Source organism: Taudactylus pleione, unplaced genomic scaffold, assembly GCF_031769625.1.
Source record: "Taudactylus pleione unplaced genomic scaffold, aTauple2 ptg000036l, whole genome shotgun sequence".
In the NCBI taxonomy this organism is placed as follows: domain Eukaryota; kingdom Metazoa; phylum Chordata; class Amphibia; order Anura; family Myobatrachidae; genus Taudactylus; species Taudactylus pleione.
In genome coordinates, this window is record NW_028284438.1 from 13,085,205 (window position 1) to 13,107,694 (window position 22,490).

Genomic DNA, 22,490 nt, shown 5'->3' on the forward strand with positions numbered 1-22,490 from the left:
AATAAAATTGGGAAACATAAGCTGCATATAAATAATTACAAATTGTATTGCTGGAACAGTGAGATTTGTGGATGGTTCTTTCAGTATTCGCATGAATATATTAAAAAGTCTGGGGGAAAATGTAAAGGACTGTTTGTATAATAGTCACTGGTCTCAGTATTAAAATCCGGAATATTGTCCAGCTATAGGGTATTTACCAGCATACTGAAGAAGGTGTGGGTTATTCCACATCGAAACGCATTTGGCACCCCTGTACTATTGACTGCTTCCCACCTGGATCTCATTTCGACTCTTCTCCGGACCGGCAACATCACCTTTTTTCCAGCCAACTTCATTGGAACCACATAGGAAATGGACCTCAGACTGCACACCCTGAACATATATATATATATATATATATATATATATATATATATAAATAATTGGAGGTGCTACCTGTGGAGACAATTGATATATGCACAAAAAGAAGAAATACAGGTGTTCAACTCAAAATTAACTGATTGTATATAAATACATTTTTGCAGTGAATAGAGGTTTTTGGCATAATCTTGGCCAAGGTTATGGACCTACCCACCATATCCGGGTAACCTCTGTAGGGTAGGTCCCTAACATACTAGGGTTCAAATTCAGAGCGTAGGACACCTCCAAATTGGCCCAGCTAAGCTGCCCAAGGGTATTGCCATAGTAAGAAAAGTGCATTGTAAAAGAGATAGTTAAGAGCAGCCACAGCTGCATGTAAAGAATGAAAATAAAAAAGTGAGGTACATGTATAATAAACAACAATGAAGGGTTAAAATGTGTTATAGAAGAAAGAAGTTGAGCACCTGTATTTCTTCTTTGGAACCACGCCAGTTGCATTATCTGCATCTCCACACCCAGGACGTGACTATTCATTGGAGGCTGGTAAATACCCTATAGCTGGACAATATTCCGGATTTTAATACTGAGACCAGTGACTATTATTATACAAACATTTTCACCCAGACTTTTTAATATATTCATGTGAATACTGAAAGAACCATCCACAAATCTCACTATTTCAGCAATACAATTTGTAATTATTTATATGCAGCTTATGTTTTACATAGGATCAACTAATAGTTGACCCAATTTTTATTCACTTTTTATTAATGATTTATTAAATCCTTTTGATTACTTCAACCAAGCCGTAATTGTGTTATATATTGTTTACATATTTTTATGTTATTTATATGCCATTGTCTATATGCTTTATATCTGTACCCAGCTCTATTCCCAATTGGATTAGTTTACTCCCACAAATAGTGTATGTGATAGCGTGGTTCAATTATTTATATTTCTCTGTTTCTATTTATTTGGGAGGCTAACTGCCTCCTTTTTGAACCAGCAGCTTTGTGACAGCACCATACTGATACCCCATTTGTTTTCAAGTGTGCATTAACTACCAGGGCAATGCTATCCAGAGCTTGGTAAATTCGGCTATAAAGCAGCCTCCATAGAAACCTATTTTGCTTTTGCAAGCGAAACCGGCTTTTGCTAAATCAGCATTTGCATGCGAAACCTGTTACGTACATTTGCTGGTACCACTCGAAAATAGGTGTTTTGTGGGACTATCCTGCAAATAATTATTGATCAATAGGCCCCTAAATCCTTTAGCAAAATGTTCTCTTGGAGATTTGCACTTGAGCCACCTCATTGCATATAGTTGAACTGTGGTGGACTAAACCTATATCTTCCCTGTGTGGTGCTCAGGCACTGGGATTCTCTACTCTATGTACTCTTTATTATTTTAACAACTTTATTTTAGTTTACAAATGAAGCAGTACAGATATTAAAAGGTGATGAATGCATATATCAAGCGAACAATTAAACACTCTGTAGTCACAAATTCACAGCAGCAAAGATAATGAAAGCACAGTGACATTCACCAGGTGTCTGGGAATATGAATAAGCTAAGAAGATGCCTGTTTGTTGCAAGATCAAGAAAAAATTGTCTAAGTTGAGCGAAAAATAGGGCAGTGGGGAGGGAGTGATACTGAGTCCAACCCCTAAGGATCCCGGCCAAGCTCATATAGAGTAAACATTGTAATGCAAATAGGAAAACCCATCAGAGTTTGGCATATAATCACATACATATAATTATTTAGTAACTCTCAATTTGCATAACTATGTACAGGTAAGTTTCAGCACTGATGTAACATACTATGGATGGCCATTGGAAGCAGGCCATCGGAATAGGGCCATAGAATAGTGACAGTGTTGCCGCCATAGCAACATGCCTTGCAATGGCATGTAGCTATTGCATGTAAACCACTTGATAGTTTGATCATCGATGTTCTTCTAGTGTGCATGCATAGTGGGCAACTGAATTTTCTCATGCACAAAGAAGCACTGCTACCTTAACACTGAGGGCCTGAATCAGACCCGCTCGCAAGTGCATTGCGCTCGCAAGCAGGTCGATGGTGGCCCAGTGCGCACACGGAGCGAGCGTAAAAAGCGCTCACTCCGGGACTCACTACAAAAGGGACGGCTGTCGATGTTGATCGACAGCTCGCCTCATTTTGTAGGCGTGGCGGGGGGGTGGCTTCACAAACAGAGGCGTTCCCATGCGAACGCCTGCCATTTGGGGGCGGCCCCACTGACATCACCAGTGATGTCAGTGGGAGAGCTTCCGGCTCGATTTGAGACAGAAGCTCTCTGGGGCTTGCGGCCACGAGACCCTACCACAAGGGTCTTGTCACAAGCCCGATGGTCGCGATGGTCTTGACCATATCGACCATCATCATGGCCGCTCGCTATAGCTATGGGTAGTCACCCACAGCTATGCGAGCGACCGTGAGGCCGCTCCTAAAAAAACCAGTGCCCGCCCTGATTCAGAGCGAGCGCTCGCTTTTTGCGAGCGCCTCTGAATCAGGCCCTGAGTTCCTTGTTCCTGGTTTTAGCATTTTATCTGAAGTGTCTTTAGGGTGGGTTACAGCAGCGTTATAGCTTATTAATGGGAAATTCACAATATAGTGCGTTGACACAGTGAGTTGACCTGCAGAATGTAGGTTAAGCACCCCCATATATCATATAGGTCTTATACTGCAAAATGGTTAAGAGGCATATTTGTAAACATCTGAAGTGGTTTTGCCACTGTTTTTTTCCATTGAAAACTACTCTTTTGTCTATTTATAATACTGTGAATTAGAATTTTTTTTTCATGGGCTGAATTTGTTTTACATCCCTTTTCCTTATTCCCAGGAAATCATATTGAAGCTTATATAAAAATATATATTATATCTATTTATAAAAGTGTAAACCTCTCAGACCAGGAGAAAACCATTACTTTCACCTAAACTTTAACATTACATCATGTGAAATTCCTATTTCAAGTTGGGAGAGAACTTCTCACCGGGGAAAATTACTTTACAAAATTTTCTGTGTTTTTCTTTAGGCCAGACTTCACTTTTTATAGAAATATTTTTATAAACAGCTTGCTGAAAGGTAAGTATTTTACCTGCTGAAGACAATGGAAAAATTTTCACTAATTTTGTCACAGTTGTATAACTATATTCCAAGACAACAAAACTTTACTTTCCAAAATCACATAATCTTTTATAATTAAATCAAACTAGAAGTTGATTCTGAATGAAATAATATTGCTATAAAATGACAGCACTTTTCCAAACAAAACTTACAATTTTCACAATCAAATTGTGCAGCAATTTTATACTTTCAAAGTGTATTTTTTCTTACAGCTGCATAAGTTAAATATAAAATAATAACGTGTGGATTGTAAAACTGAGCATACTTGAGGAGGTAGAAATCAGAGTTAATTTCAGTTAATTTTCCTTCCAGAAATTTCCCATCAGTTTTCCATCAGTCAGTATGTTCATGAAGACTGCTTCATGTTAAACTGACAGGTGGCCTCCATAGCAGCAACACTTATAACGTACTGAGGAGTGAGGCTTCTGGTTTGGGAGCAGACAGTGGAGACAGCAGTCTGTATGTTTGAGATCAAGTATAAGTGTCCTGATTTACTCTATACATCTCTAGACATTTGGCTTCCAGCTTTTGAATAAGTCTAAAGAAAACTGGCAATGCCACTTGAACGTGCTACTTCTGAGCAAAAATAAAAAGTGTTCTAGAACTCATCAAGTAACAGATTGACTGGCAAGTTTATCTTCTGTTATGAAGATACTTCCACAGCTGAAGCAGTATATTTATATAGAATTGCCCGCAGTAGTCGGTGAATTACACCCTTTGTTTTCCTAAGTTAATTGTCCTACAGCCCTGCAACCTAGCCTTCTGGACTTCACAACTGAAAAACAAATTGAAGCAGGATACAGAGTAGAAACACATGAAAACTATTTCTTCACTGTAAAAGAATCCAGATGTCAGCATTCATTGCCAGAGTATTTATTTTCTCCTTTCTGCTGTGCCATGCACAGCGGCATTAGAAAACTTATAAAGGCTAAAGAAATATGGTTTCACAGGTGCAATTTTTTGTTGCTGTTTACAACGATACATGTGTAATCGTTAGGTATCCTGGAACTGATTTATCTAGTAATTCCATGGATTAGATTTGAAACATTTGGATTGCACTCACAAAAACAGTTGTAAACAGTACCCATTCCCTCATATCAGGACTACCCAATTGAAATTAGGTTGGTTGGGAGGTATACACAAGCCCAGGGCAATATAAAAAAAGTCCCCATAACTAAGCGTGACGTAATACACCATGATTTTGCTGCTCTGGAGACCTTGATTTCTATTAGGGCAGTTTTAAGAGATTGGGGGCTGTTACCATTGACCACCCTTGCCCCCCCCCCCCCCTTTTCTGATGGTGGTGCCACATTTCCTGTTATGTCTTCATAAAGATGGCACATGTATAGAAGATAGCAAAAACTCTGGTACTACGCCATCTTTCTGAAGACATCAACAGAAAGATGGAGCCACCGATAGCAGGTATAGGGTGGGGCACTGCACAACGCAGTGAAACGGTCTGTTCTGAGTGCTGGGTTCCCCTTGACCAATGGGCCCATCTGCACTGCATACCCTGCACCCATTATATGGTCTTTACATTGCTACATTTTGCACAAATTAATAAAAAAAAAATATCTCAAGCCAAATAGGGGGAATCCATTCCAAGCTGCATCACTGATTTGTATTATCTCTTAAACATGAAGAGTAAATTCACTTGTAAAAGATCAACTGTGTATTTATCCTGCTCTATTCATTTTTTTGTAATTACTCATCAAATGCATTTTCTAAGTGTTATGCATGCTTTTGCAATGAAGGATATGTTAAGGAGTACTCAGTGTCAGTAGTATTTCAAGTTTACTTCAGTTTGAAATATGACTGTCTCCACTTCTAAACCGCTCTACTTCCAGATAGCATTCCTAGCCATCTATTAATCTCAGCTTCTTTCCTTTTAATCAGACAGAATGCTAAGTAATATTCTTGAAGCTTTAATTAGCTGTAAGTTTTTTCAACGCTCTCTTTTTGAATCACAGCAATTAGGGTTTGGACAAAACTAACAACAATATAATACATGTAAATAAAATGATTAGGAAAAGCTGGATGGTCTGGATGTTGTTTCTTAGTCTATAAAAATACAGTATATTATTAAGGATTTGTCTATAAATCACTTTAGTCAGATAAGGACAGGACTTGTAGGAGACATTTTAGAGCTTACGTTGCATAAACTACCCCGTTCACTTACAGAGCATCCATCTCTTACACACACAAGGGAAAGAGTCTTTTACAGTAGTAACCTGAAACAATACTCCTGAGGTTGTAGCCTATAACTCACTATAACCCAGATTTGCATAATAATCTGGCAGATTCCAGAATTTTGGGGAGCTCCCACATACTGACAGTTTCAGGTCTGAGTGTCCCAGCTCTGTCAGTGATGAATTAACTGTGAATAAGGCAGACTGCTTAGTTGCAAAAGCAATAATGTATATTCAGGGGTGTAACTAGGTATTTGAAGGCCCCCATAGCAAAAGTGTGTAAGTGCCCCTATGTACTACCCAACGGTGAAAAATGTATATAACACAGTAACTTTGACAAGGAAGATGGCCCTCCTCAGCTCTGGCCCCATAGAAGCTGCAGCGCTAGCACCTATGGTAGTTACGCCCATGTGTATATTATTATTTTACTACTCTCATTTAGTGACACAATGTAGTCACATCCATTAAGCCAGAGCCAGGTTTGTTGCCACCTCTCAAAACCTTAAATTGTACAGTCCTGGGTGCATGATGGCTGGTTAGTGTAAACAGTCTGCAACATTTTTCCCTAGAGTGTATTTGGAATATGTGATTTGTTTGCATGTTCTCAAGGTTTTCTGCTACCATTGGGCCGAATTCAATTCAGTGCGATGTTGAGTAACCATGGGAGGGAGCTCCCGCAGCTATTCAATACACCGCGCTGTTTGGGTGGCTAAAGGATTTCTTCTTGCACCCCCTTGGGGATGCGAGGAGAAATCTGACAAAAGTGCCGGGCGCGCAGCTGTTTGCCGGTTTTGCGAGGCGCTAACAGCCGCGCGCCCGGCACTTTAGTTGGAGAATGCCGGGTACCGTGCCTTAACACCCAGGTTAAGTCGCGAGAACCGGCATTCTCATACTTACCTGCTTCCCAACCAGGCACACATCGTGTTCTATTAAATAGCTGCCGGAGCTCCCTACCACGGCTATTCAACATCGCACTGAATTGAATTCGGACCATTGAGTTGCTTTTGTAATTGAGTGTAAAACATAACAGCGTACTTAACTTAGCAAAAGTGTGGTATTGTAAGTGGAGTGCCATGAACACTGAACTGATGTCTGTTTTTATAAAAATATAAGTGTTTTTGGAGCAAGGTAACAAGTTTAATGTAGCAAAGCATTTAATATTTTTCAATATATTTTTGTACCTATAATGTTTTTAAAATAAATTGATGCAACAATGAGCAATTGTTCTGAGGCAATCTTTATTGAGATCATCACTTTGTGTTTTATTAGGGCTTTTACATAAGTTTGTCAGTGTCTATTATAATCAGTGATGCATATACTGTATGTGCCATTCAACCAAATAGAGTGTATGGGGTATATTTATTAAAGTAAGAGGTTTTAGAAGTGGAGATGTTCCCCATTGCATCCAATCCGATTCTAGCTATTATCCTCTAGAAGGTGCTATTTAAATGTCAAGTAGACTCTGATTGGTTGCCATGGGCAACATCTACATTTCTAAAAACTCTCACTTAAGTAAATATACCCCTATATGTGTATATTGTGTATGCGTGTGTAAGTATGTATGTGTATATATATGTATACATATATATATTAGGGGTGTGCACCGGCCACTTTTCGTGTTTTGTGTTTTGGTTTTGGATCTGGATCTTTCTTCGTGTTTTGGATCTGGATTGGTTTTGCCAAAACCACCCTTCCGTGTTTTGGGTTCTGGGTTTTGTGTTTTGGATCTGTATTTTTTTGAAAAAAAGCATAAAAACAGCTAAAATCACAGAATTTGTAGGTTTTTCTGCTCCTATGCTATTATTAACCTCAATAACCTTAATTTCCACTCATTTCCAGTCTATTCTGAACACCTCACACCTCACAATAGTGTTTTTATGTCCAAAAGGTTGCACCGAGGTAGCTGGATGACTATGCTAAGCGACACGAGTGGGCGGCACAAACACGTGACCCATCTAGGAGTGACACTGCAGTGGCAGGCAGGATGGCAGTTAGAAAAACTAGGCCCCAAACTGTACATAATGCAAAGAAAAAAAGAGGTGCAAGATGGAATTGTCCTTGGGCCCTCCCACCCACCCTTATGTTGTATAAACAGGACATGCACACTTTAACAAATCAATCATTTCAGCGCCAGGGTCTGCCACACAACTGTGGCTGAAATGATTGGTTCGTTTGGGCCCCCACAAAACAAGCTGGCAATTAATGTGTCCCTGCACAAACTGGCTCTACGGAGGCAAGATGTCATCCTCATCCTCCTCATCCACCGATTCCTCACCCTCTTCAGTGTGTACATCCTCATCCTCACAAAGTATTAACTCGTCCCCACTTGAATCCACCACCACAGGTCCCTCTGTACCTTCTGGAGGCTGGTCTCCCTGGAAGAGCTGATAATTCATTTTGATGAACATCATCTTCTCCACATTCTGTGGAAGCAACCTCCTACGCCTTTCGCTGACAAGGTTCCCGGCTGCACTAAACACTCTTTCGGAGTACACACTGGAGGGGGGGCAACTCAGGTAAAATAGAGCCAGTTTGTACAGGGGCCTCCAAATTGCCTCTTTTTCCTGCCAGTACATGTATGGACTGTCTGACATGCCTACTTGGATGCTGTCACCGATGTAATCCTCCACCATTCTGTCAATGGTGACAGTATCATATGCAGTGACAGTAGACATGTCAGAAATTGTTGCCAGGTCCTTCAGTCCGGACCAGATGTCCAAACTTGGTCCTGCCTGCCCTGCATCACCGCCAGCGGGTTGCTTAGGATACCTAAGTTTTTTCCTGGCAGCCCCAGTTGCGGGAGAAAATGAAGAAGGAGCCGTTGACGTGTCACGTTCCGCTTCAGCTGACAGTGTGTTCACCAGCAGGTCTTTGCACCTCTGCAGGCTTGTGTCGGCCGGAAAGAGAGACACCACATAGGCTTTAAACCTAGGATCGAGCACAGTGGCCAAAATGTAGTGGTCTGATTTCAACAGATTGACCACCCTGGAATCCTGGCAAAGCGAATGAAGGGCTTCATCCACAAGTCCCACATGCCGAGCGGAATCGCTCCGTCTTAGCTCCTCCTTCACTTTCTCCAGCTGCTTCTGCAAAAGCCTGATGAGGGGAATGACCTGACTCAAGCTGGCAGTGTCTGAACTGACTTCACGTGTGGCAAGTTCGAAGGGCTGAAGAACCTTGCACAACACGGAAATCATTCTCCACTGCGCTTGAGTCAGGTGCATACCCCCTCCTTTGCCTATGTCATAGGTGGATGTATAGGCTTGTATGGCCTTTTGCTGCTCCTCCATCCTCTGAAGCATATAGAGGGTTGAGTTCCACCGCGTCACAACCTCTTGCTTCAGGTGATGGCGGGGCAGGTTCAAGAGTGTTTGCTGGCGCTCCAGTCTTCGGCACGCAGTCGCTGAATGGCGAAAGTGGCCAGAAATTTTTCGGGCCACCCAAAGCGTCTCCTGCACGCCCCTGTCGCTTTTCAGAAAATTCTGCACCACCAAGTTTATTGTGTGAGCAAAACATGGGACGTGCTGGAATTTGCCCAGATGTAATGCCCGCACAATATTGGTGGCGTTGTCAGATATCACAAATCCCCAGGAGAGTCTAAGTGGGGTAAGCCACTGGGCGATGATTTCCCTCAGTTTCTCTAAGAGGTTGTCGGCGGTGTGCCTCTTACTGAAACCGGTGATACACAGCGTAGCCTGCCTTGTAACGAGCTGGCGTTTCTGAGATGCTGCTACTGGTGACGCTGCTGCTGTTGCTGCGTAAGGTGATACATCTACCCAGTGGGCTGTCACAGTCATATAGTCCTTAGTCTGCCCTGTTCCACTTGTCCACATGTCCGTGGTTAAGTGGACATTGTGTACAACGGCATTTTTCAGGACACTGAGGACACTTTTTCTGACGTTTCTGTACAGTCTCGGTATCGCCTGCCTAGTGAAGTGGAATCTAGACGGGATTTGGAACCGGGGACACACTACCTCCATCAATTGTCTAAATCCCACTGCACTAATGGCGGATACCGGACGCACGTCTAACACCAACATAGCAGTCAAGGCCTCAGTTATACGTTTTGCTTCAGGATGACTGCTGTCGTACTTCATCCTCCTCGCTAAGGACTGTTGGAGGGTCAATTGTTTAGTAAAAGTAGTGGTGTTCCTACTTCCTCTCTGGGATGATGAACGACTCCCAGCAGCAGCAGCAACAGCAGCAGCGGCAGCAGTAGGCGTAGCAATGCAGGATCCTCCGGAGGAATCCCGGATAGGAGAGTCAGTCATGCCAGTGATATGGCCTGCAGGACTACTTCCGATCCTGACTAAGGAGGAAATTGACGAGGAGGGAGTTGACGGTGTGGTTTGCAGGCGCTTGGATACAACAGGACAACGGGATTTAGGTGTCCCTGGACTGCTTACGGTCTGAGCCAAAGTTTCTGAACTTGACAGTAACTTTTTATGAACGCGCTGCAGGTGCCGTATAAGGGAGGATGTTCCTAGGTGGTTGACGTCCCTACCCCTACTTATTTCACCTTTACATATGGTACATATGGCAAGACAGTTGTTGTCCGGATTTGGATAGAAATATTGCCAGACCAAAGAGGTGGAATGTTTGGTCTTCTGCCCAGGCATGACCGTGATGGGCTTTTTCATCCCACGGACAACAACTGTCTCCCCCGGAGCCTGATTTAAACAAACCACATCACCATCAGAATCCTCCTCGCCAACTTCCTCCTCAGCGCCAGCTACACCAGTATCCTCATCCTGTTGTACTTCAACAGTGACATCTTCAATTTGCATATCAGCAAGTGGACTGTGGGTGCTCCTTTCAGCACTTGCAGGGGGCGTGCAAATGGTGGAAAGAGCCACCTCTTCCCGTCCAGTGCTGGGAAGGTCAGGCATCGCAACCACCACCACACTTGGACTCTCTTTGGGGATTTGTGATATCTTCTTAGAAAGCACAGTTCTTCGCTGTGCTTTTGCCAGCTTAACTCTTTTGATTTTTTTAGTGGGAGGAGTGCTTCCATCGTCATGTGAAGCTGAACCACTAGTCATGAACATACTAGGGATCGACCTTAGCCGTTCCTTGCCACTCCGTGTCGTAAATGGCATATTGGCAAGTTTACGTTTCTCTTCAGCTGATTTAAATGTCTTTTTCAAGGTCATTTTCCTGAACTTTGCCATTTGGGATTGTATGTGCCCTCTACTATGACATTGGGCATCGGCCTTGGCAGACGACGTTGATGGCATGTTATCGTCTATGTCATGACTAGTGGCAGCAGCTTCAGCACTAGGAGGAAGTGGTTCTTGATCTTTCTCTATTTTATTTTTATCGGAGAAAGTTTGGTCCTCCATTTATGTTATATCGATTTGATATATACGTGCGGCTAAACACAGAAAATAAAATTTTTTTTGGTTCGGACTGGAGTGTACTTTGTGGGTTACAGCACCCTTTAACGGTCAAGCCAGCCGGCCCTTTACTTATGACACAGGCGCACTCTTGGCACTACTTTGTTGATGCACGTGCGGCTACTGCGCACACAATTCACAAACACAGAAAATAATTTTTTTTTTGGTTTGGACTGGAGTGTACTTTCGGGGGTTACAGCACCCTTAACGGTCAAGCCAGCCGGCCCTTTACTTATGACACAGGCGCACGCTTGACACTACTTTGTTGATGCACGTGCGGCTACTGCGCACACAATTCACAAACACAGAAAATAATTTTTTTTTGGTTTGGACTGGAGTGTACTTTCAGGGGTTACAGCACCCTTTAACGGTCAAGCCAGCCGGCCCTTTACTTATGACACAGGCGCACGCTTGGCACTACTTTGTTGATGCACGTGCGGCTACTGCGCACACAATTCACAAACACAGAAAATAATTTTTTTTTGGTTTGGACTGGAGTGTACTTTCGGGGGTTACAGCACCCTTTAACGGTCAAGCCAGCCGGCCCTTTACTTATGACACAGGCGCACTCTTGGCACTACTTTGTTGATGCACGTGCGGCTACTGCGCACACAATTCACAAACACAGAAAATAATTTTTTTTTAGGTTTGGACTGGAGTGTACTTTCGGGGGTTACAGCACCCTTAACGGTCAAGCCAGCCGGCCCTTTACTTATGACACAGGCGCACGCTTGGCACTACTTTGTTGATGCACGTGCGGCTACTGCGCACACAATTCACAAACACAGAAAATAATTTTTTTTTGGTTTGGACTGGAGTGTACTTTCGGGGGTTACAGCACCCTTTAACGGTCAAGCCAGCCGGCCCTTTACTTATGACACAGGCGCACGCTTGGCACTACTTTGTTGATGCACGTGCGGCTACTGCGCACACAATTCACAAACACAGAAAATAATTTTTTTTTAGGTTTGGACTGGAGTGTACTTTCGGGGGTTACAGCACCCTTAACGGTCAAGCCAGCCGGCCCTTTACTTATGACACAGGCGCACGCTTGGCACTACTTTGTTGATGCACGTGCGGCTACTGCGCACACAATTCACAAACACAGAAAATAATTTTTTTTTTGGTTTGGACTGGAGTGTACTTTCGGGGGTTACAGCACCCTTAACGGTCAAGCCAGCCGGCCCTTTACTTATGACACAGGCGCACGCTTGGCACTACTTTGTTGATGCACGTGCGGCTACTGCGCACACAATTCACAAACACAGAAAATAATTTTTTTTTTGGTTTGGACTGGAGTGTACTTTCGGGGGTTACAGCACCCTTAACGGTCAAGCCAGCCGGCCCTTTACTTATGACACAGGCGCACGCTTGGCACTACTTTGTTGATGCACGTGCGGCTACTGCGCACACAATTCACAAACACAGAAAATAATTTTTTTTTTGGTTTGGACTGGAGTGTACTTTCGGGGGTTACAGCACCCTTAACGGTCAAGCCAGCCGGCCCTTTACTTATGACACAGGCGCACGCTTGGCACTACTTTGTTGATGCACGTGCGGCTACTGCGCACACAATTCACAAACACAGAAAATAATTTTTTTTTTGGTTTGGACTGGAGTGTACTTTCGGGGGTTACAGCACCCTTAACGGTCAAGCCAGCCGGCCCTTTACTTATGACACAGGCGCACGCTTGGCACTACTTTGTTGATGCACGTGCGGCTACTGCGCACACAATTCACAAACACAGAAAATATATTATTTTTTTAGCACTTGGGGGGAGCACCCCTGATGGACAGAGCACCCCCTGGACAACACTACAGCACCCCTTTAGGACTGGGACACTGCACAGGACTTTGGAGTGGACACAGCCCCTATGGAGAACTGACTGCACAACACAGTCCAGCCAGCCCCTATGGACTTTGAAGTAGTGGACACAGCCCCTATTAACAACAGCAGCACAGCACAACACAGCCAGCCCCTATGGACTTTGAAGTAGTGGACAACAGCAGCACTACACTACACTACACTACACAGCACTAACTCCCACCCTCCCTCTTCACTGTCCACAGCCGAGTGAGAAAATGGCGCCGACGCGGGTACCTTATATAGGATCCAAAACCCGCGAGACTCGGAAGGCGGGATGATGACGTTTTGCCTCGATGTCAGATCCGAGTCAGGCGGGAAAAGTCGAGCCTGACTCGGATCGGACTCGGATCGGGGGGGCTCGGGGGGGTTCGGATTTCAGAAATCCGAACCCGCTCACCCCTAATATATATACATATATATATATATAATATATATAAATATATAATGCTACATAATTGCTTCTGCAAAGTTAATTTTCATCTTGTTATAGCTAATAATGCTGAAACTAAATCGGTATGAAATACTGACAGTCGGGATCCTGTAGGTTAGAATCCCGAAGCCGGGATCCCGACAGGGTTACAATACCGACACTTGTTGGTCGTTATGCTAACTCTCCCCATCTCCCTACCCTAACCCTCCCTCTTTGGTGCCTAACCCTACCCCTCCCTCTAGAGCCTAACCCTAACCACTAAACCTAACCTTCCCCCCCACCCCGTTACTTACCTTCGGCATCCCGACAGTCGGGATGCCAGCGCAAGATTCTGACCGGCATCGGTAGTCTGGCGCCGGTAATGTAAGCGTCGGAATCCCGACCGCCAGGATGCCTAACGCGTACCGCTCAAACTATTCAATCTCGTTTTTATCAAATATATTCAGTTCAAGGGTGTTGAAGCTTTTTACAGTACAATATTGATTTTCTGAGCTATTTTGATTTGGCACTACCCTCACAGTTCAAGTCAGCACCTGGCAGTTAAAACAAATTTTTCTTTACATAAACTATAAAATGTTGCCTGTTTGTGTTTAAAGCAAAGTTTCAATTAAAAATACTATATAGGCCTAGTGTAACTATTTAAGTCCTGACACACTCACAACCCATTCAGATCAACTTAAACATGGTAGAAATTATTTTTCTAGCTTGAATTTACCGCAAATGTTAAAGTCTAATTAAAATTCAAACATTTACAGCAAACGTTAGAACCAAGAGCATTAAACGGTCTGAGAACCAGTTTGAAACAGATCCGAGCCTCTAATTTTTCTCTTTGAAGCTGCAGTAGAGCTCTTCAGACATCTAGAACAATAGAATACAGCACTGACAGCAGCCTCTTCAGCCAGAGGTACTACAGCATTTTTATGCTTTGCCAAACCATTTCGATTTTGCAGTGAATTAGTGCCAAGGGTTTAATGCTACTAGATTTGGACAAGCTGCAACTACAATTTGTCTTCCTGGTGGTCTTGGTATTTTTGATGACCACTCAGTATTGCATATAATAAAGCAATATATTGCTCTCACTACAGACGTAAAGCAGCTGTTTGGTTTCCTCTTATCAGAGGTTGGGTATCACTATCTACAGCTCATCTCACAGTTAAAGAAAATAAATAGTTTTGTTTAAAGGCTGCATCTCAAAGTCTGTAAAACAGCATATAAAGAAAATTATACAAATAGCCTTTTCCTGCATCTAAAACAGTAAATGTAGATTTGGACATTTGTTGGATCTGAATGAATGAGTGCCTTGGGATGCCCCATAGTAAAATGTTTGCTTTTGGAAATAAATTGAGTAAAAAAAAAAATATCATTGATTTTTTTATAAATTGGGAAATTTGTATTCCATAACTGAGTGAATCTGAGGTATAAACACACTAAAGAGTGTTGTATTTCTCCTCATCTGTATGTCAGTTACATTCTTGCATGACTGAATAGAGGGTTTCAGCTAGCTCTTGGCAGATACATGCCACTGAGCCTGTGAATTTGGACTGTATTACACTTGATTAATTCCAAATGCCCCCAAGGCCACTCTGAAGTGTTAAAGTACAAAAAAATACAGTTATTCTTTGTTTTAATTTTGGAGTTTCAATTTCTTAAAGTAATCATTGAAAACAAATGCATAAACCTCCTAAAAGCTAACATGTGTTTTGTGTATAGGTCCCATAACCTTAAATCTTTTATAAAATAATGACACAATAGGAATAGAATTAAAAAAGGTTAGCTATTTATTTAACAGATCAACAATTTGAAGACTGTATGGTGGCAAGAAAGGATGGCCAATACATCGCAGCCCAGTAATGCACCAACGCAAACGCACAACATGCATTGTGGGTGCTTACAACACAAAACTAAAAAGGGGTATCCAACTCAACCTTACAACATAACAAGTCACTCGGAAAGGTGTAGTGCTGCCCCTGGTGGGGTGGTTCAGACTCCAGTCAATAATGAGTGCACCCAAATACAAATGAACTGCACCCGAGCTGAATGACCTACTATTGTTTCCCACTAATCCAGCAACCAAACAAACCAAACTAAGCGGTGGGCGGGAGAGCAATTCTTCACAAAGAGGCTTGTACCATGTGACCATAAACCTTAAATACCCTAACTTTTAACCCCACCCCTTAACACCTAATTGGCTAAAACTCACCCATGTGACCTCACAAAACCCACACATAGCCTTGTAGTTTAACCTACAACAGGCATAGTCTGCCTTCTGTTATTCATCTATTGCATTGTATGTATAGCATAATGAGTAACCTTTAATATGGTAGCTATTGCTGAACTTCATTTCCAAAGACATGCTAGCATAATGTAGATCAGCAATAGTTGGAGTGTACAAAGGACTATTGCTGAACTACATTGCCAATCATCTACCAACATGGTGTAGTCACACTTGACTTTCCTCCCGCAATGGGCAAGACATTTAACGGATTTTGGGGAGATGTCCCATAAAGAGACAATCTGTCCCACCCATCAGTGTCCCCTCTGGGAATTCTCCTGGAGGAGACAGAAAAATGAAGCGTATGGATGTAGTTCAGCAACAGATGTGCTGCCTAAGTGTAGTACATCCCAGAAGACGCCAGATGACATAGAAAAGCTTTTAGCTGCTCTATTATTTGTTTGCATTTTCAGTCATTAGGTTTTAAATAGTTTACTAACCCAGTAATATTGCTTCTTCTGCAGGTGGAGATAACCCTTCAGGATATAAATGACAACCCACCAGTATTTCCAACAGATATACTTGATCTCACAGTAGAAGAAAACATTGGAGACGGATCTAAAATAATGCAGTTGACGGCAACAGATGCTGATGAGGTATTTAAAATAAGACTTTTTGTATTTGAAGCACATATAATACATGTTTATGTACATTATTTCATAAAGGAGTATTTTAAATTAAACATAGAAGCAAAGTCAGAACTCAAAGAATTTGGTAATTTGCACATACTGGGCCTGATTCTTAAGTCGCATGTAATGCATACTCAGTTCTGGATGCCTGCTGTGGACCCGGAATGCTAATCCGACTATAAATATGCTATTGCGCCGGTCACTCATCCATCCGTAAAAGTAAGAGTAACTATCATCACAATACATTGCACATTGTATCAACACATTACATTGCTTAGTTGCCACCCAGTAATGCCCATTTAATGGCTGCAGAGTAACATCTGAGATGCATACAACTATGAATTGCTCATAAAGATGCAGCCACATTCAATCTTGCGTGCAACTCAGAATCCGGTCCTTTATTGTATGCAAACTGACCTGTTCCTACACAAAATTCTGTTTGCATGATATTTTGATGCACTTTCACTCTGTTAATCCCAATCAGAGATCTACTTCACTCTCGTAAAATTTTAGTTACAGTTATCTTTAATTACTGCCTGGCTTTATATAAATTACTGTGATTGCAGTGACCTTCCAGAATGGATCCACCCTCCCCTAGGCAGCTAATGTCACCAGGTTTGAAATCTCAATGATAATAATGTAGATATTTCATTTAGAACCTATTTATACATTGGGGTTAAATGACACGTTGGGGTTGGTAATGACTAGTTCTGAGATTCAGTCTCCCATGGCAATCTGTAAGCTACGTGATGCTTAGAATTCACTATATATTAAAAATTGACCCATGAAAGTTTATGGAAATTAACTTTAACTACATGTGTGCCCTTAAGTAATCAAATAACTAATTGTCTAGATACTGTACAGTATATATGCTAATAAAGAGCAGAAGCTGTATCCATTCCTATTTATTCATCCACAAAAATTACCATCCTTTTAATATAACACTTGTTGAATCTGGCTCTACCTGAACAAGGAGAAAGACACAATGAAAGGTTAACATTTAAGTATTAGAGCAGAAAATACACATTTGCCAAAATATACATAAGAAAGGTATGATTTATAATGCATAAAAGTCATGTTTTAAATGAGTAAAAACTAAAAAGGCAGGATTTCTCCTATGCTGAATTTAAATGGTATACTAATAACATGCATATTTGATGACATTACACATCATGTTTAATATTAAAGTACATGGTGTGTGTGATATTACAGAAGCACATTGGAATTTTGCAAAGGCAAACTCCAATGCTTTCCTGTGTGCAAATCCATCTGTGCCATATATATATTATACATATCATGTGTGCCATTGCAAGCACATCAATAACCAAACATAATATAGTTAATACTTTAAGCTTTGAATGTGTTTTCTTTACTTGATGTGCTCAGCATTAATGCTTGATAAGACTTTTATTAGCATGTAGCTAGGGAACATAAGCGCTGCCCCCGCGCATGGGTACTGCGGGTGCATGGCCCCACAAAAAGAACAATCCTGGCACCGTCGACCGCAAAGTGGCACTAATGGGCACACAGGGTGGGCCGCACAGTGGGACATTTGTCCTCCTCAGCAGTGCTTCAAACGGAGACACAATGCCCCCCTTACCAGCTGACCCTGGCCAGGCCCCTCCAATAAGCCTGGGCCTCCGTAAGTTGTACCCTCTCCCCCCATCTTGGCACCCCTGCATCTAGCTAGACTCAGATGTACTGCTCTGGGCCACTGTTTAACTCTGTATTACTATATTACTGTTTTGAGTGACCGATGTGAACTTTTTGCATTTTCTAAATATATTGTTTGACAATATAAATTTTTGTTCTAAATTTGTGTAATTTCCAATTTTATAGTTTACATCCCGGAAATTTAATTTCCTCAAAAACGGAGACATAATCTTAACTCACCCTTCCTCTAAGGCACTCCTTCATTGCCTGCAGCATGCACACCTCCTAAACTGTCCTGGAATTGGGGTGAAAGTCAAGATATATGGCACTGTCTAAATTGAGACAGTTAAACCATAGTGCTCTGCATGATTCTTCTGCTACTAATTTCCAATTAGTGGCATTAGTAATGTTATAGTGTGCCGGCAAATGAGGTGAACTTGTTGTGGGGCCAGGACAGGTCTAGAGTTTATGGAGAACTTTAATGAAACCTTTAAGACACATCTATTTTAGAAAGTAGAGGTAGGAAACTGCATTCATTTTTTTAAACCTGCATATGGTGTGAGCAGACTTAAAGAAGAAGCTAATCTATAATATATTACGGTTTCTAAACTCTTTGTAGTCTATAAAACAATTTATTGTTTGAATAAAATATTGTGTTATACAATCATAAAGAAAGACCATATCTTGCCGGGATGTAGTTATATGACCAGTGGCCGCAAGGCCACCGGTCACAATCCCGACACCGGAATGCCGGCTAGGAATTTATGATAGGCCTCAAGATATCGACGCCTCTCATATTCCCAACACTGGAATGCAGAACGACGCGGGCCCGAACGAGGTGAGTACGGGTGCCCATCCTCTTAGCCGCACGGGGGGGAGGGGGGGTTTAGGTTTAGGGAACACCCCCGGGGAGGGTTAGGGTTAGGCACCCCCGGGAGGGTTAGGTTTAGGGTGCGGGGAGATGGGTTAGGATTAGGCACTAACGGGGGGGAGGTTAGGGTTAGGCACTAGGGGGGGAGGTTAGGGTTAGGCACTGGGGGGGAAGGTTAGGGTTAGGCACTCCTAAAGGTGAGTTAGGGGGGGAGAGGGGAGGGTTAGTTGTACTTATCTCCGCTGCCAGGGTTTCCTACCTTCGGCCAGCCGCTGTTGGGATTGTGCAGCCGCCAGCAATACAATTCCATTCCGGGATGTAGTCATGTGAGGAATGCCGGCTAGGGATTTATGACAGGAGTCAAGATACCAACGCCTGTCATAATCCCGATGCCGGAATGCAGAACGATGCGGGCCCAAACGAGGTAAGTATGGGCACCCATCCTCTTAGCCGCAGGGGGGGAGGGTTAGGTTTAGGGCACCCCAGGGGGATTTAGGGTTACGCACCCCCCGGAGAGGTATAGGGTTAGGGAAGGGGAAGGGGGGAGTTAGGGTTAGGCACCCCAACGGGAGGGTTAGGTTTAGGGTGCTGGGAGGGGGAGGTTAGGGTTAGGCACTAGGGGGAGAGGTTAGGCAACCCTAAAGGAGGGTTAGGGGGGGAGGGGAAGGTTAGCTGTGCTTACCTCCTCTGTCGGGATTTCTTACCTTCGGGCATCCGCTGTCGGGATTTGAACCAGTGGCTATACAGCCGCCATGTCTAACAGATCATTGTGTGCTCATGGCTAAATAGGGACATTAGGTTTTGTGGTATTGCTTAATTTGCCCCAATTAAAAGTTAATCTAAATTGATCACCATCAATGTTGTGTTTCAGGGGATAAATTGGACGTCTACTAAAACTTTAAAATCAATATAAAAAAAATTTGTTAGTAAATGCATGATTTAGCCCATGAAACACAACATCAATGTTGATTGATTTAAATTGATTTTAAATCCATTAAAATTAACCTTTAGTAAATTTACCCCCAAGATGGTGGTAGTTTTTGTGTGAAGAAATAGTATGTGCCATAACTGCTACAAAAAGATGGGTGTTATGGCAAGGTTTAGCTATATGACAGAGGCTTCAAAGGAAGCATGAGCAATGTTATACCGTAGCTGGTTGTGGCCATGGCTACCAACATGGCTCTTAGGGCCTGATTCAGAGCCGAACGCTCTGACCAGAGCGCTCACTCTGAATCAGGCGTTCCCATGGGAATGCCTCCGTCTGGCAGCCATGTCCCCAGCATGCCCACCAAAGGGGGCGTGCTGTCAATCAACATCGACAGCACGCCCCCTTTGGTGCGAGACCCGGAGCGACGGAGAGCCCGTCGCTATCCGGGTCTCGCGCATGCGCAAGTTGGAGCTCCCTCCGTCGTGCGCATACGCAGTGGGGCAACATCGACCCGCTTGCGAACGTCCTGTGCTCGCGAGCGGGTCTGAATGACCCCCTTAGTTCATTGATTTACTTTACAAATCTTAAGCCATGTCCCGCACACTGTTGACTTGCATAGAATTTTACACCAATTGCTAGAGATATGCAGGTTGCATGGACCTGTTATAAATAAATATAATGTATAGTGTCCTGAGCTTTCTTTTAGTCTTTTATTTACATTGAATTTACAGAATGCCTTCTAGCTAGGCATAGTACCGCACCAGCAACACCCTTCTCAGCACTTAAACAAGGGATGAATTGTGCTTGGTCTAGTGGGATTGTAGGCACCTGGACTTTCCCTGCAAAGTCATGGATATTCTGTTGTATTTTTTTGTATTATCTTTCACATCACATATTTTGGTGACACCTTGGTATAACTCACATGCTATCTGACAGAAAGGAAATATAATCTTTTACTTGTGATACTTCTCATTTGTGGATTACAAATTATGTGGATTGTTAACATTATTTCTACTGGGCAATTCTCCTTTTTATATTATTTATCTCTATTGCAACATTATTTATGTTACTCAAACACACCTACAAATCTCACAACTTCACTACCCCTTCATACATCTGATAACTAATCTGGAAATACTCTCCTTGGTGCTCTCTTAGATCTGCATCTGACCTGTGCCTCACCTCTACTCTGATACAACCACTCATGCAGGCTTATAAAACAATCTCACATTATTACTATAATCCTTTATTTATATGGCGCCACAATGGGTCCACAGTGTCTTATAAGGTACATAGACAGAAACAGTATGAACAAAACAAGAACTATGTCAATTACAGTACAGAACATAGCAGGACATGGACATGGTTTATAAACATTGCTGCAAAACCCAAGGATTAGGTGAAAATGTAGGTAGAGGAGAAGAGATGATGCGAGTTAAGGCAAAGCACATGAGGGAAGAGGGCCCTGCTCGTGAGAGCTTACAGTCTACATCCTTCAAATCTTAAAACACTTCAACAGCCCACTATTTTTCTACAGATCACCCTATTTATATCTATACTACTCACACTGGTAAAGCCTCCCTGCTGTGCTAACCTCCACTATGAGGGGACTATTCATCATACGATAAATGGCCCGGTAACCATGCAGAAACGCTAGTTTCCGCATATTTAGGTTACCGGGCTATTAATCATCAGGAGTCCGATAGGACCCCCCAGATATTCAGCAAACTGTACGTTTTCGGAGTTTGCTTCCGAGAACAAGCGCCATCTTCAGATGACGCTTGCTTTCGTAACACTGCTTCTTCCTATGGGAAGGAGTTCCGGGATGCGAAGAGGCATCAGAGCAGATCCCTCCCCCGCTTCTTAACTACATCCCCCTGGCATGCGTAGCCGGGACGACGAGGAGCAGGTAAGATACTAACCACGGAGACAACTGCTTTTCGGAGCAGCTGTCCCCTCACCGGAGCAATTAAGAATTGCTCCAGTGTCACGTTTCTCCCGCTGCGAGTTAGGATACTTTAATATCCCTCGCAGCGAGTTCAATACTTCATCTTCGGAGGCCACCGATGATGAATAGGCTCCTGAGTCACCCTAGTTCCTCCTGTCTCAGCTCTGCCTATTTCCTGGAAGTTTATAAGCTGGGCCCTTTTATTTTCACACCTGCCCTTGTCTGTCTTGTGTTATAGGCATGCTCTGTTTTCCAACTGTCCAGCTTTGCGGAGCCTTGTGACACCTTACAAATCAATGACAATAAAAACATTAATAATAATAATAATAATAATAATAATAATAATAATAAGTTGTGCTGACTTTGTCATTGTAGCTAATGCACAATTAACCCCTTGAATCAAGTAATTAATGTCTTCTTAGGTAGATATAGTAAGTAAAACATAGGGCAACTAGGCCTGCCTATTATATGTATATGTATCCTAATTATTAGGTTATATGCTTTAGTAACTAAGTAATATACCCTGTCTGGAAGAACATACTGTATGTTTAAGCATCTGTATAGGCATATAAACAAACAAATCTGATTGCACTATAAGTAGCCTGCAGATACCAGAGACATCACTAGAGACATTTACATGAGTCATTGCATACAGTAAATAAGATACATTGATGCATTAGCTTACTGAAGCATACTGCAACTACTTGCATTTCGATAATGATATGTTGCTGTGAACTGCCCTTAAGATACATCACATGGCTTGGGGTCCATCCAACATGCAGAAAAATCTTAGATTCAGC

At 42.6% G+C, this 22,490-nt stretch overlaps 1 protein-coding gene across 1 annotated transcript in view; it reads left to right on the plus strand.

Moving 5' to 3' along the window:
• Positions 1-22,490, plus strand: part of FAT4 (FAT atypical cadherin 4) — a 278,396-nt gene that overhangs the window by 149,010 nt on the left and 106,896 nt on the right. The window contains exon 2 of the mRNA XM_088452295.1: positions 16,126-16,257. Coding sequence (XP_088308421.1) covers positions 16,126-16,257 — 132 coding nt within the window. The remainder of the gene's footprint in view (positions 1-16,125; positions 16,258-22,490) is intronic.